Raw genomic sequence first — 14,539 nt, forward strand, 5'->3', positions numbered from 1 at the left:
GGATGAAGCTCCCCACTAAGAGCCACTCCACAGGGAGATGTCGCTGGCCAGGCTAGGCTGACTCTGGCTCACCTGAGCCTGCAAAGAGGTGGCCCAGAACCCCTCAGAACTCAGAACTAGACCAGCCTCAAAAAGGAAGTATCCTTTAAGAGGAAGAGCCAGGATTAAACAATAATTCTGCAGACTTTATTAAAAAATGACATAAAGTGCATTGTATTAAAAATACATATAAAATCCACATAAATTCAGGACCCCTGCGCTGGGCAGTGTTGATATCCCTTAGAGTAGAGGCAAGTGAGGGATGAGGGTGAATTGAGGCCTGGGGAGAGGACAGGGTACAGTTAATTCCTCGTGTTTTGAATTCCACGATGGAGCGAGGGTGGATGTGGTAGGAAGGGCACATGATTCTCAGGCTACGATGCAGGAGGCAGGCAACAGTCTCTTCCTTGAATTCTGAGGGAAAGGCGTACATTATCACTGAGTCTCTCCTGAGCTCACGCTGTCCTCTCCCTCATGTGGCCACAGCCTGATACAGGCCGGAAAGGTCCAGGAGCTGAGTCCAAGCCCAGGACCTGGTGAGGGCCGCAGTGCCAACCTAGCCCTCTGGTCCCTGAGGTGGTGGGATGATGGCAGCAACAATGACATCCTCCGCCGGCGCGCGGGGTCTGAGCTGGTCCTGGATCCTCGACGGCTGGCAAGGCAGGACGCACAGAGCCCAAGCTGGTTCTGGATCTTTAGCTGGCTGGCTGGCAAGGCAGGATGCACAGACCCCGAGCTGGTTTTGGATCCTGACAGAGCCCGAGGTGGTCCTGGATCCTCGGCTGGCTGGCAAGGCAGAACGCATGGAGCCTCAGCTGGTCCTGGGTCTGCACTGGGACAGGGTAGCTTGTGGCAGTGGATAAGGCGGAAGGTGAAGAGGCCAGTTGGTGAGGGTTTCCAACTCTGTCTCCATGACTCTGGACGCATCCCCAGCGGCCTGGGAAGCCATGAACTGGAGTAGCCAGTGCGTGCCATTCCATGTTGTCTCTTTCCTCTCTAGTTTCACATTTGGAATTGTTTTTTAAACAAAGGCTCAGTTTACATAAGGAGCACTGTTCCACCCACCTAGGCAGGTGCCCATCTTTGGCCAGGACCTCTGGCGCCATGGCTGTTTGGGTGTCTGGGTGGTTGGAGCCTCACTACTTGATCGGAGAGCAGCAGGCCAGCTGGCTCCAAGGCTCCCGAGGGCTGGGCACCGCTGCTGTATTCCACGAGGAGCTGGAGCGGAGGTCCAGCTGACCCTCTCCGAGCATTCACAGCCCCTAAAGCCAGGGCAGTGTCCTCCCGAAGTCGGCTCTCACACCACAGAGTCACGGATCTCTGAGCCGAGGCGGACCCGGGGCCGGGGGCACACCGGGGACACTTCCACGACGCTGTCTTGGATGCTCAGTGGCCTCTTCTCTGACTCGGAGAAGACTCGGGCCCCTGGGGGGCTGTCTGACAGGGCCTGGTAGCCTCGGTGATCAAGTGGGGCGCTCGGGGGGCCTAGGCCATTGAGTGGGCGGGTCTCGGGGGGCAGAACCACAGGGCAGGTCTTGGGGTGCACGCTGGCACATTCCCCCTGCTTCAGGAAGACTTTCATGCTGTCCCGGTGCCGGTAGAGAAGGAATAAAAGTGCGAACAGCACGGCTAGCACAAAGAGCGTGCACATTACCAGGAACTCCTTCCAGTAGGACTTGTCTGCACCCAAGCTGGCCCGGCCACCAGCTGGTGCACTCACACGTGACGTGTTGATGATGACGGGCACACTGGCATCCCCATCTGTTTGGTCTGCCACCCTGTCCTCCGCCACCTCTGGGCAGTAGCTGGCGACCAGCTGCTGGAAGCCCTCCTCTAGCGACCAGCACTGGAACTCCCCAAGCTGTTGGCCGCCCACCAGTAGCAGGTCCCCAGTGGGTAGCACATGGCAGGAGGCTGAGGCATTGACAGGGGCCCCGTTGAACAGCCAGAGTCGGGTCGCCAGGTTGGAGAGGAGCGGGCAGGGCAAAGTGTTCACCGCGTTGGGCTGGAACTGGACTTGCTCACACGGCTTCTCAGCTGCAGGCAGAAAAGGCACGAGGTAGGGCGGTGCCAGTATCCCCTGCCTCCCTCTGGGCTATGCTCCTGGTGCCATGATTGGGCAACTCGGGGGACTCCTGGGTCTGAGTCTTCCTGGGGCCCCGATTACAGGGCTAGGGGCAAGGATGTGAGGAAAGGCGTTTACAACATCTGCACCCGGGGGGAGTTCCAAGCAGACTCGTCCCCACCTCTCTCCACCCTTTGAGGGGGCACCTCACCTGTTGGTACAAAAGATCGACCCATGACTGGAGAGCTGCTGCAAAGGTCCTTGGTGTTGGCTTCCTCGATGTCCTGGATCCATGGCCTGAGGACCAGAGAGAGTCTGGGACTGGCCAGGAAGTCCCCTGCACCCGCATTCCCTCACCCCCTCAGTGCAGACTTGGGCCTGGGCAAGGGCCTTTCCTGTGCTGATTCCCAACATGCAGGAGTCAGCATCTCCTCTGTCTACACATTATTTCAAGTAAAAACTAAGATAACACTTCCCTTAATTACATAAACAGTATGTACCCTCAGTGGCCAGGAGCAGTGGTTCATGCTTGTAATCCCAGCACTTCGGGAGGCCAAGGCGGGTAGATCGCTTGAGCCCAGGCATTCAAGACAACCTGGGCAACATGGCGAGATCCCGTTTCTACAAAAAATACAAAAATTAGCCAGGCATGGTGGCGCATGCCTGTGGTTCCACCTACTTGGGAGAGTGAGGTTGGAGGATCGCTTGAGCCCAGGAGGCCGAGGCTGCAGTGAGCTGTAATCACACCACTATCCTCCAGCCTGGGCAACACAGAGAGACCCTGTCTCAAAAAATAATAATGAAAAACAGTATGTACCTTAGAAAAAGACTGGAAGGACAGCTGGATCTGTATGTATATATCTCTCTCTTTGTTTACTATTTTTAATCAAAAAAATTTTTTTTGGCCAGATGTGGTGGTTCACGCCTGTAATCCCAGCACTTTGGGAGGCTGAGTCAGGTGGATCACCTGAGGTCAGGGATTTGAGACCAGCCTGACAAGCATGGAGAAACCCTGTCTCTACTAAAAATACAAAAAAAATTAGCCGGGTGTGGTAGCATGTGCCTGTAATCCCAGCTACCTGGGAGGCTGAGGCAGGAGAATCGCTTGAACCCGGGAGGTGGAGGTTGCAGTGAGCCGAGATTGCGCCATTGCACTCCAGCCTGGGCAACAGGAGCGAAACTCTGCCTCAAAAAAGAAAAAAAAAAGGACAGTAATTCTGGATGCACTCAGGAAACAGAAAACCAGTCATGAAGGATGAAAATATTACAAAAATCACACCATCTACCAGCCAGTGATCATGACAGTTAACATCCTGGGTGTCCCTCCAGGTATAGGCTGGAAACTCATACTTGGTTTTTTTAAAAACTGACACTTGGTGAATCCATATGTGAAGCAAGAACGCTACAAACAGAACAGTTCCCAGTGTTATTTAAAATATATGAATGGCCAGAAGCGGTGGCTCATGGCTATAATCCCAGCACTTTGGGAGGCCAAGGTGGGTGGCTTATTTGAGGTCAGGAGTTCGAGACCAGTCTGGCCAACATGGTGAAACCCTGCCTGCACTAAAAATGCAAAAATTAGCCGGGTGTGGTGGCAGGCACCTATTAATACCAGCTACTCGGGAGGCTGAGGCAGGAGAATCGCTTGAACCCAGGAGGCAGAGGTTGCAGTAAACCAAGACTGTGCCACTGCACTCCCGCCTGGGTGACAGAGCGAGACTCTGTCTTAAAAAATAATTAAATAGGCTGGGAGTGGTGGCTCACGCCTGTAATCCCAGCACTTTGGGAGGCCGAGGCAGGTGGATCACGGGGTCAAGAGATCGAGACCATCCTGGTCAACATGGTGAAACCACGTCTCTACTAACACAAAAAATTAGCTGGGCACAGTGGCGCGTGCCTGTAATCCCAGCTACTCAGGAGGCTGAGGCAGGAGAATTGCCTGAACCCAGGAGGCGGAGGTTGTGGTGAGCCGAGATTGCGCCATTGTACTCCAGCCTGGGTAACAAGAGCGAAACTTCGTCTCAAAAAAAAAAAGTAATAATAATAATAATAATAATTAAATAAAATAAAAGGAGTTTTGTTTTCTATACACATGTAGTAAAATCTGGGAGGATAATACATGAAAATCTCGCTGTGACTCTCTAGATGGTGGCGTGAGGGGTAGTTTTTGTTTGTGTTCATCCTTATTTTCTACATGAGCATTTTATAATCCAAATAGGTTATTCTGAAACCATTTTTTTTTTTAAAAGAGATGAGGTTTAACCATCCTCGTCAGGCTGGTCTTGAACTCATGACCTCAAGATTCACCCGCCTCGGCCTCCCAAAGCGCTGGCATTACAGGCGTGAGCCACTGGGCCCGGCCTGAAACCAATTTTTAATGGGTTTGTTAATGGACTATTTTGTAGCCCTGCTGTTACTGAGCACGTTCACATGCTAATCCACATTTTCCCACAAGGTTTTCCAAAGCTGTGCTATTTCATACTTTAGCAAACCATGTCCTCATTTTATAGGTAGCCAAGGCAAACATATAATTTCCCGTCTGAACTTCACTTGAAGCAAGTGAGCTAATGAATAATCATGCTGAGACAGTGGACGTACATGAGGCTGTGTGGTGGTCCCAAGGAGGGCCCAGGACTGTGCTCTGAAGCCACCTGTGCAGGGATGGACAGGTGGGAAGGGGCCTTTGGGAGCGCTCACCTGGCGGCCAGCTCAGGCTGGTAGAGGCTGACAGGCTTACAGCTGGAGCCGCTCCAAGCGCAGTAGGGGTCGCGGGCGAGGAGGCAGTCCCCACAGCTCCGGTACAGGCTGCAGTTGGCCACGGGCACCTGGACTACGCCCGAGTGTGAGGCCGCATACAGCAGCCCCTGCACAGCCAGACATTGGATGAGAAGCGGGACGGGCAGCCAGGGCCAGTACTCACAGCCACCCGGCTTGGATGCCTCCCAGAGCCAACCCCAAGAGGCCTGTTAGAGAACTGGTGACCCAACTTTCTAATAGCTCATGCCATGAGCCTGGATCCTGTATCTTTCCACCCTGCTGAGGCAAGGAAGGAGAAGCTGAGTGGGGACTGCTTGGCGCTAATGGAGAGCACCCCGCAAGCACCCTACCAGGGTTCCTCCCTGGCCTGCTCACCCTGTGGGTGTCCAGGAGCAGGTTCTGCACGGGCTGTCCCGAGGAGAAGATCTGCAGCTCCTCGATGATGTGCACCCTGGGGCCCACGCTCACCGCCTTGTGTAGCCGGCCGTCACCTGGGGTGTGGACAGGACTCAGGCCCGGGGTGGAGCCCACTGCCTGGGACCCACCGGCCACGTACACCCCTCCCCCTGAGCCCACCGGGCTGCAGACACTTACCAGTGCCCAGGAAGAGGACATCGTAGGTGTGGTGCAGGCCAGGGACGCGGTGTACGGCCATACGCTGGTAGCGAGCCTGGGGCTGCAGCAGCAATAGGCGGCTTCGGACCTGCCCGTCCATCAGGAAGTGGTCCTTGAGGAAGTTCAGCACACGGTCCGGGAGCTGCAGGGACGAGTTGATCTTCCTTTCCCGGGCACTGTTGGTGATGCACTGGAGGAGAAGGCAGCGGCGTGAGGCCAGCACGCCCCAGGGCAGCAGGAGGGCGGCGCCCTGCTTCACCAGTAGAAAGCAGTGGTGTCCATCCCCGCTAGAGCCAGGGCACATCCTTGGCAGTGCTGCCCAGAGCCGGCGTGCACTGAGGGAGCAAGGGCAAAGCCCAGGGTGTGGGGAAACCGAGTGCTTGGGGGGCTTCCTTGCTATGCCTCCTCCCCACCTACCACCCCAGCCTCAGACCCAGGGCCTCAAGAACCGGGACCACACTCCCTGCTCCTCAGCACCCTTCACCAGTGCTGGCAGGAAGCCCTGGCTGGGCAGTGGCCCAGTGCAGTGGGCAGCTCCTTCCTGCACTGCCTGGGGCTTCCTGAAACTCTGAGAGGTGCTCCTCGCCATCTGTCAGGGGCTCTGGCGGGACTCAGCTCTGGTGCAATAACAATGGCTTGCTGACACCCTCACTTGGTTCCTTCCCTCTTCCTCTCAACCTTCCTATTCCTTCATGCTGCTCCTGGCATCACCTCCCAAATCAACTATTTGGCACATGTATCCCTGTTTCAAGGTCTGCTTGCAGGGAAGCCCGTTAGGCTAGAAGGGAGGAAGAAAGGACCATTTCCCACAGCTTGGCCATTCAGTCACTGGATAATTAAATAAGAAGCTCAAAGCTGAGTAGGGGAGAAGACCAAGTGCACAGCCTGCAGCAAGGGCCCTGATGGGGACACACTTGCCCAGCGATCCTGAAACAGAACAGAAGATATTCTGACATTCGTGGTTACATCTAACCCTGTAGACAAGCACGCCTGGCCTATGTATCCATGTTAAAGATGAGAGAACAGATTCAGAAGCCAAGTGATTTGCCCAAGGCTAGGCAGCCGTGGTCCCAGCATGGTGTGGGGACCCACATCTTCCCAGCACCCCCGTGGGGTGCAGGGAGTCAGTACCCACCGCTCCAGGCCGGGGTGTGGGCACCGGGTGGGTCACAGTGTACCACTGCTGCGTCTCACGGTTCACCTCCTTGTAGAGGCCACTGAAGACCCTCTGCACGTCCTTCATGGTGAAGACACAGATGGCAGAGCCTTCTGTAGCTCCCCTGTGCCTGCAGAGGTAATAACTGCATTAACCCACTGGGGGCCCCAGTCCCAGCCACCCTTCACCCTCCCATCTCCAGCAAGGTCTGGGGGTCATACCACTGGGAAGTGAAGACCCCGTAAAAAAGGGTGTCACGCCAGTCCTGGGGGCTGGGGCTCAGTGTGAAGACGTCCTGCAGCACGTTGAACGGGAAGCCGTCATCAGGCCGTGAGCACAGCAGCTGCGCCTTGAGGAAGGAGGTCCAGCGCTGCTGCAGCACCCGCTCGCCACCCTCATCGCCCTGGAGGGAGACGGGGATAGGCTGGGCTTAGGTGCATGACGAGCCATGAGGGGGGACGCATGGCACAGGACTGCCTCGATGGACCCACCCCAGACACCAGGACTGAAGGGCAGGAGAAGACCAGGACCAAGGTCCACTGAAAGTCAAGAAGATGGCCTGGCGCGGTGGCTCACGCCTACAGTCCCAGAACTTTGGGAAGCCAAGGCGAGTGGATCATGAGGTCAGGAGTTTAAGACCAGCATGGCCAATATGGTGAAACCCTATCTCTACTAAAAATATATAAATTAGCCGGGCGTGGTGGTGTATGCCTGCAGTCCCAGCTGCTCGGGAGGCTGAGGCAGGAGAATCACTTGAACTCAGGAGGCAGAGGTTGCAGGGAGCTGAGATCGCGCCACTGCACTCCAGCCTGGGCGACAGAGCAAGACTCCGTCTAAAAAAAAAAAAAAGAAAAAAACAGAAAGTCAAGAAGACCTGGAGGCAGTGTCCACGTCCACCAGGAGGATGTGCTCCTTACCGTGAGCCAGCAGAGCCTGCCTAGACACAGAAAGGAGGCTGCGATTCACTGCTGAGCAAACAAGGCAGCCAAAGGACCCTGATACAGGCTAAGGCATGTTGGCAAGTGAGTTCATAATCTAAGTACAAGGTCGGGACTGTACTTATGTTATTAATGCCTGAAATCCCAGCACTTTGGGAGGCCAAGGTGGGTGCATCACTCGAGCTCAGGAGTTTGAGACCCTGTCTCTGCTAAAAATATAAAACAATTAGCTGGGTGTGCTGGTATGTGCTGCTAGTCCCAGCTACATGGCGGACTGAGGTGGAATCGCTTGAGATTGGGCAGTGGAGGTTGCAGTGAAATCTCACCACTGCACACCAGCCTGGGTGACAAAGTGAGACCCTGTCTCAAAAAGGAAAAAAAAAATACACACACACACACACACACATACACACATATACACACAGAGTTACACACATGCCAAACTTATTAAAAAAAAAAAAAGGGGACATTCTAAAATGTGAACAGTGACCTCTTCTTGTGCTAGGGTGCTGGGTGGTAACACTAATCATTCGAGTTTACTCACTGCCCATCACGTTTCTAAGAGCTTTGCATGGATGAATGAAATTAATTCACATAACAACTCTGAGGTCAGTGTCAGTATTCCTACTTAACAGATGAGGAAACGGTTAACTGAGCAGGTGAGGGACTTGCCCAGGATCCTGGACTAGCAGGGTTTGAACCCAGATGGTTGGCCTCTGGAGTCTGTGCTCTCCGGCTGTCACTACGGTGCCTCTTTACCTTGTAAGTGATTTTTGTCTATATAGTTCTCTATTTTCACATTTTTTAAGTAAGAAAAAAATGGGCCGGGTGCAGTGGCTCACACCTATAATCCCGGCACTTTGGGAGGCCAAGGCAGGAGTTTAAGAACAGCCTGGTCAAGATGGTAAAAGCCCCTCTCTACTAAAAATACAAAAATTAGCCAGGCGTGGTGGCGGACACCTAAAATCCCAGCTACTGAGGAGGCTGAGGCAGGCAATTCCTTGAACCTGGGTGGTGGAGGTTGCAATAAGCCAAGATCACACCACTGCACTCCAACCTGGGCAACAGAGCAAGACTAAGTCTCAAAAAAAAAAAAAAAAAAAAAAAAAAAAGGCTGGATGTACTAGCTCATGCCTGTAATCCTAGCACTTTGGGAGGCTGAGCCAGGTGGATTGTTTGAGCCCAGGAGTTTGAGACAGGCCTGGGCAAAATGGTGAAACCCCATCTCTACAAAAAATACAAAAATTAGCTGGGCATGGGGGCGCACACCTGTAGTCTCAGCTACTCCAGAGGCTGAGGTAGGAGAACTGCTTGAGCCCAGGAGGTCGAGGCTGCAGTGAAGTGAACTGTGATTGTGCCACTGCACTCCAGCCTGGGTGACAGAGCAAAGATCCTGTCTCAAAAAAATTAAAAAAGCAAAATAAAAAAGTAGTAAGATATTTTGATTTAAAAAGAGAGAGAAAAGCTGTTAGCCAGGCTGTTCCCCTGGGAGATGGGAAAGGCCACGCGTGAATGTGGGTGGTCTCGCAGCTGTGGCGCCTTTGAGGTCCCGGGGTGGCCACCCTGTCGGCCCATCCCCCTCACCTTGCAGATACGGGCGATGCGGGACACGATGGTGTTCTCGAAGAACTCAAATTCCTGGCCAGTCTCCCGGAAGAAAAAGTAGATCTTGTCATCATCGCCTTGCGAGCTGCCCAGGCTCTCGGGAATGTAGGCTGAGGCCACAAAAGCTGGGTCTGCAGGGGCCAGGTCAGGAGCTCAGAGTCAGCCCAGCAACCCAGGAGACAGGCCCTGCTGGGGGAGAGCGCCCCACTCCTAGGGCCCCAGGAACAGGATCCCTGCCCTCTGGGTGATGGCAACAGGACTTCACCTTGCAGCCAGTTGAGGGAGCTCTCGGTCTTGGTGGGGCGAAGGCTTTGGCTCCGGGAGATGGCCGGGTCATTCCCTTGGAAGCTGCTGACTGTGCCAGTGTAGAGCTCGCCATCTGCCAAGAGAACATTCCCATGGGAATGGGCTCCTCAGCACGGCCTCTTCTCCCTGCCCAGGGCCCAGAGTGACCCCAGCACTGCCTGCTTTGCCTGTGGTGGGCCGAGATGGACGCAGTAACTTGGAAAAACCAAACCCAAGGCAAGTCCATGGCCATTCCGTGCCCTGGAAATGAGCATGGCATGGACCCACCCTACACAGAGCTATCCCTCTGGCCTTGCCTGCCCCCGGATGGAGCTTCAATGAACCCATCTTGCCCCCAAAACTCACCAACCACCAGGGCCGTGGACTTGAAATTGGGGTCAAAGGGACAACGGCCCTTGCCATCTTCCAGGAGGACATTCCCCTTCCCGTCCCTTGCCAGGGTGAAGTTCTCCACGTTCTGAGGGAGGGCAGACACATGGGCTCAGGGGCACACCAGGGAATGAGGAGCAGGCTTGGCGAGAAAGAGAGAAGGATACCAGAGAAGGCAACTCTGCAGGCAGGTGAGGTGTGCAGGACAGAAGGGGGCAGGTGTCAGGGGGGTCATCCTCTCCTCACCCAGGACATGGTGCCACAGGGTTTGAACCTGGACAGTCGGCCTCCAGAGAGGCCTCACCCAGACACAGTGCTGCACTGTCCCACAGTGATCGGATGCGGGACATTTACCAGCCCCACCCGGTGGAGGAGGTGAGGCTTAGAAAATGATGTGAGCCTGGAAGAGGTGACAACGTGATTCAAACTCAGGCATGTCTGACCCCAAAGCTGGGCTCCAACCCACAGCATCAAACAGCACCCTCTGCTAGGGGTGTGTGCTGAGGAGGGGGTGTGCAAGGTCAGACAAGAGAATCAAGCAAAGGAGAGGGAGAGATGCTGCCAGAAGGAGAGGGCGGCAAGGCCTGGGTGGGACAGCATCCTCGTGGTGAGTGACTGCATGCACCCCCGCCTCTCCTCCCTGCACAGGGAGTAGTGGCTGTCTGTGTGCCAGGGTGTGGGACCTCAAGGCTCTCGGAGGCCAGTGGTACCTAGAAGCCTTCTTCTGGGCCCTGCCTTTCACCAGGGGTCCATGCTGAAGAATAGGAGCCCTGGGACAGAAAGAGGGGCAGTTCCCAAGCCAGCCTCAGGGCTGAGGATGGGGCACTCACGATGTAGGTGCACACGGGGCTGAAGGCTCCTGTGCCACAGGTGATCAGGCGACTGCTGCTGAGGGGCAGGAGGATCTTGATGTAGTTTTGACAGTCACGCTGGGGGAAGGATCGAGAGATCAGGCTCATAGCCAAGCATGCCACCAGGGGGCAGCGCTGAGCCCTCCCCACCATACCCAGGCCCAGCCTCTGCTCCCAGGACCACCTGGCATGGGGAACTCAGCTCTGGGAACAAAGGAAAATCCAGGGGTTTCTGGGGACAGTGGAGCGTGTGTAGAGTGTGCGTGCTGCAAGGAGCCTTGGGCTCAGCTAGTTTTGTGACTAGCAAACTTTCCTTCAGTCTGGGGGCGAGGACAGAATGCTTCCCCCTTGAGTTGTACTGGCCCCAGGGAGCGTCCTTCTCAGAAGCTCAAAGAAAACCACAGGCCCCTCCCAACCAAGCTGGGGGCTGATGAAGCCACAGCCCAGAGCTGGAGGAACGTTCGGCCCTGAACCCTGAGCCCCAGATTCACCCATCACCTTCACTTGGGTATCTTACAGGCACCTCCAGCCAAGCTTCTGGTCCTCCCTAAAACACATGCTTGCCCTGAGATCTTGCCACTTTCATCAGTTCTGTCTTTTCAGCCGCCGAGGCCCTAAACCCAGTCAGCCTTGACTCTTCATGTTGGTCATACCCAATTTCCCACCCAGACATCCTGGTGGCTCCATCTGTAAAATGCATCTGGAATCTGAGCACTTCTCACGGGTCCAAGGCACCACCGTCCCTCACCCCTCACTGCTCTCCCTCGTCCTGTCCTTCCCCACAGAGGCTACTCTACCACAGTGGTCAGAGTGACCCTCTTAGTACACAGGTGAGACCAGGTCATGTGTCTGCTCAGCCCTCCCCTGGCCTCCCAAGTATCTCCCTCAGAGTGAAATCAAAAGTCCTGCCCCTCCTCCAGGTATGGTCAACTCCTCACCCTCTCCTGACCTTGGCTCAAATGTCACTTTTTTTTTTTTTTTTTGAGATGAAGTCTCGCTCTGTCACCCAGGCTGCAGTGCAGTGGCGGGATCTCAACTCACTGCAACCTCTGCCTCACAGGTTCAAGCAATTCTTCTGCCTCAGCCTCCCTAGTAGCTGGGACTACAGGCAAGCACCACCACACCTGGGTAATCTTTGCATTTTTAGTAGAGACGGGGTTTCACCATATTGGCCACTGCAACCTCCACCTCCTAGGTTCAAGTGATTCTCCTGCCTCAGCCTCCCAAGTATCTGGGATTACTGGAGCACACCACCTGGCCTGGCTAATTTTTTTTTTTTTTTTTGTATTTTTAGTAGTGATGGGGTTTCACTATGTTGGCCAGGCTACTCGAACTCCTGACCTTGTGATCTGCCCACCTTGGAATCCCAAAGTGCAGGGATTACAGGCATGAGCCACCATGCCAGCCTGCTCTTTCTTTTTCACAATTAAATCTCCAGTACTTAAAAGTATATGGACACAGAATGTGTGCTTAATCAAGGTCAGCTGAATAAGAGAATGGCAGCCAGGACTTGAACCTGTGTCTTGACCCCAAGCCCAGTGCTCTTTTGCCCTCGCCTTGCCCAGCACCTGTTGCACTCAGGAGCAGGAGGCCTCTGGGGACGGTGAGGAGTCCTCCAGGAGAACCTGGGTTCAACCAGATTTCATCCTGTGCTTTGGCCAAAACCAAACCAGAATCTGTCAGACGTGCTACATCAGGAACCATATGCAGAGGGACATAACCCTCACCCGCCCAATCCCTGTTCATGCTGGGAGCTGAAGTTGACTTGTTATTCCTCATACCTATGAGCCAGGTGCCTCACACCTATTGGCTTCCTGAATCCTCACTGTAAGCCCGGCGAGACCGGATCCTCATTACAGGTGGGTCCACTAAGGCCCGGAGAGGTGACTCTACTTGTTGGAGGTCGCATGTAAGTGTAGAGTTGGGATTCAAACCCAGGCCTGGCCATCTCAGAAGCTTATGCCCTTCCCACCATAGCTGGCTGTGCCTGCTCCCACCTCCCGCCTCCGGCCTGGATGGAAGTCCACCACTCTCCGTCCCTCCCGCAGCTCAGTGCGCCTCTAGGCGCAAGCTCACCTGTGGGTCCTTGCCCTTGAAGCTGCACTGTTGTTTCCTCTCTGCATCTGCACTCCAGAGCAGCTGGGAATGAGAACGGGGAAGGTAGGTGGGGAAAGAATGGAGGGCTCGCTGAGCTTCCTCCTCTCCCACCAGCATCACCCTTGGACCCAGAAGGTCAGGCTTCCTGTCCATCTTCCCTCTGTGGTCCTCTGCCCAGCAGAGCCAGCTCCAGGTCACACCTCTCACCTCCTGGTACTCCCCGCCCGGTAGGAAGCTGAGGTTGCTACTGAGCGCAAAGAGGGCCTCTCGAGCACCCACGTACAGGGTCCCGCCATCCCTGCTCAGCAGAAGGGCTGTGTAGTTGGAGATGTTTTCAGCTTCAAATTTGAGGAATGGCCGCTCTTCAGAGCCTGGGGAGAAGAAGATGGAAATTACCTGGGGCCACCCCTCCTACAGGAGCATCTTACACCAGCCCCTAGAATGGACTGGTTTCAGGGAAGGTAATCAGGAAGGCAAAGTGTGGCAAGGGGCTGGGGGCGGGGGGGATCAGGTTTGACGGGCGAGCAGCATTCCTTGACTCCCAAACATTACATATGAAACAATGCAGAGATGTATGTACAAGAATGCTTACTACGTCTGGTTGTTGGAATTTTCAGAAAAAAAAAAAAAAAAAAAAAAAAAAAAGAATGCTTACTACGGCACCTATACATTAATAAATAAAAATCCAAGGAGACCTTGTCAAAAAAAATGAGATGCCCCAACCCAACTGAATGCTTTGCAGCTGGGAAAAGTGATGTATTAGCAACTCCAGAAAAACAAGCAAGAAAGGCATTGTCGCCAGGCGCGGTGGCGCACGCCTGTAGTCCCAGCTATTCGGGAGGCTGAGGCTGGAGGCTCTCTTGAGCCCAGGAGTTCTGGACTGTAGTGTGCTATGCCGATCAGGTGTCCGCACTAAGCTCGGCATCAATATGGTGACCTCCTGGGAGCGGGGGGGAACACCAGGTTGCCTAAGGAGGGGTGAACCGGCCCAGGTCAGAAAGCATAGATTAAAAACATCCAGAAGGACATATCACAAAATACTAACACGTGGGCTCCCTGGTAGAATTAAAGGTAGCTTTCTTTTATTTTTTACTTATCATTTTTAGATTCTATCATAAGCAGATTTTCCTTAAATAATGTGAAAGATATATATCAGAGAAGAAAAACAGAAACACACACACACACACACACACATCCACAGGGTACTGTTTATGCTCTGGGTAGCTAATGGGTTTGGAGAGAAATTATTTTTAAAATTCTAAGCAGCTGATGAGAGCAGAAAAACAAGCGAAGAGCAGCCAGCCCGACCAGCCTCAGGCACATCGCAGCTGACCAGTGGGTTGTGACCACACAAACAGTCTCACAAAGCTGAGGAAGCAAAAGCAACATGCCCAACCAAGTAGCCGTGAAGACGTCATGTGTGTCTACATGTGGAGTGTTTTTACATACCCCCAGCCTGGTTCCATAAAGGGTGGGAGACATGAAGAAAAGAAAGTAGTGAAATATAAATGTTAAAATCAGGAGTACAGCAAACCCAAATCTGAAGAAAAACATCTCAACCAGCAAGGAAGTAAAAATTCACATAAGTAGGTTATAGGGTCTTTGCACAGCTAGTAGAGAAAGGCTGCACCTTTACTGCTGGGCATCCTGGTGGCCAAAGAAAAAAGGGAAATGAAGCGACTCTATCCTCAATGTCCATAAGCAGGAACACATACCAGCTGTTCGGGGGAAGCTCAGCCTT

The 14,539-nt window shown here is 54.0% G+C and overlaps 1 protein-coding gene and 1 pseudogene across 1 annotated transcript in view; both read right to left on the minus strand.

Moving 5' to 3' along the window:
- Window positions 1-164: 164 nt before the first annotated feature.
- Window positions 165-1,019, minus strand: LOC105724951 (uncharacterized; annotated as a pseudogene).
- The window catches only part of SEMA4B (semaphorin 4B), a 28,208-nt gene continuing 14,313 nt past the window's right edge, over window positions 645-14,539 (minus strand). Inside the window, exons 2-14 of the mRNA XM_021674347.2 lie at window positions 13,006-13,169; window positions 12,778-12,840; window positions 10,681-10,779; window positions 9,827-9,938; window positions 9,441-9,554; window positions 9,155-9,306; window positions 6,854-7,035; window positions 6,612-6,762; window positions 5,456-5,666; window positions 5,237-5,352; window positions 4,802-4,968; window positions 2,316-2,401; window positions 645-2,076 (exon numbers count right to left, since the gene is read on the minus strand). Coding sequence (XP_021530022.2) covers window positions 1,337-2,076; window positions 2,316-2,401; window positions 4,802-4,968; window positions 5,237-5,352; window positions 5,456-5,666; window positions 6,612-6,762; window positions 6,854-7,035; window positions 9,155-9,306; window positions 9,441-9,554; window positions 9,827-9,938; window positions 10,681-10,779; window positions 12,778-12,840; window positions 13,006-13,169 — 2,357 coding nt within the window. The 3' untranslated portion in view covers window positions 645-1,336. The remainder of the gene's footprint in view (window positions 2,077-2,315; window positions 2,402-4,801; window positions 4,969-5,236; window positions 5,353-5,455; window positions 5,667-6,611; window positions 6,763-6,853; window positions 7,036-9,154; window positions 9,307-9,440; window positions 9,555-9,826; window positions 9,939-10,680; window positions 10,780-12,777; window positions 12,841-13,005; window positions 13,170-14,539) is intronic.

The sequence above is a fragment of the Aotus nancymaae genome, unplaced genomic scaffold (genome assembly GCF_030222135.1).
Source record: "Aotus nancymaae isolate 86718 unplaced genomic scaffold, 86718_ANA_hifiasm-v0.15.2.pri h1tg000014l, whole genome shotgun sequence".
NCBI classification, from domain to species: domain Eukaryota; kingdom Metazoa; phylum Chordata; class Mammalia; order Primates; family Aotidae; genus Aotus; species Aotus nancymaae.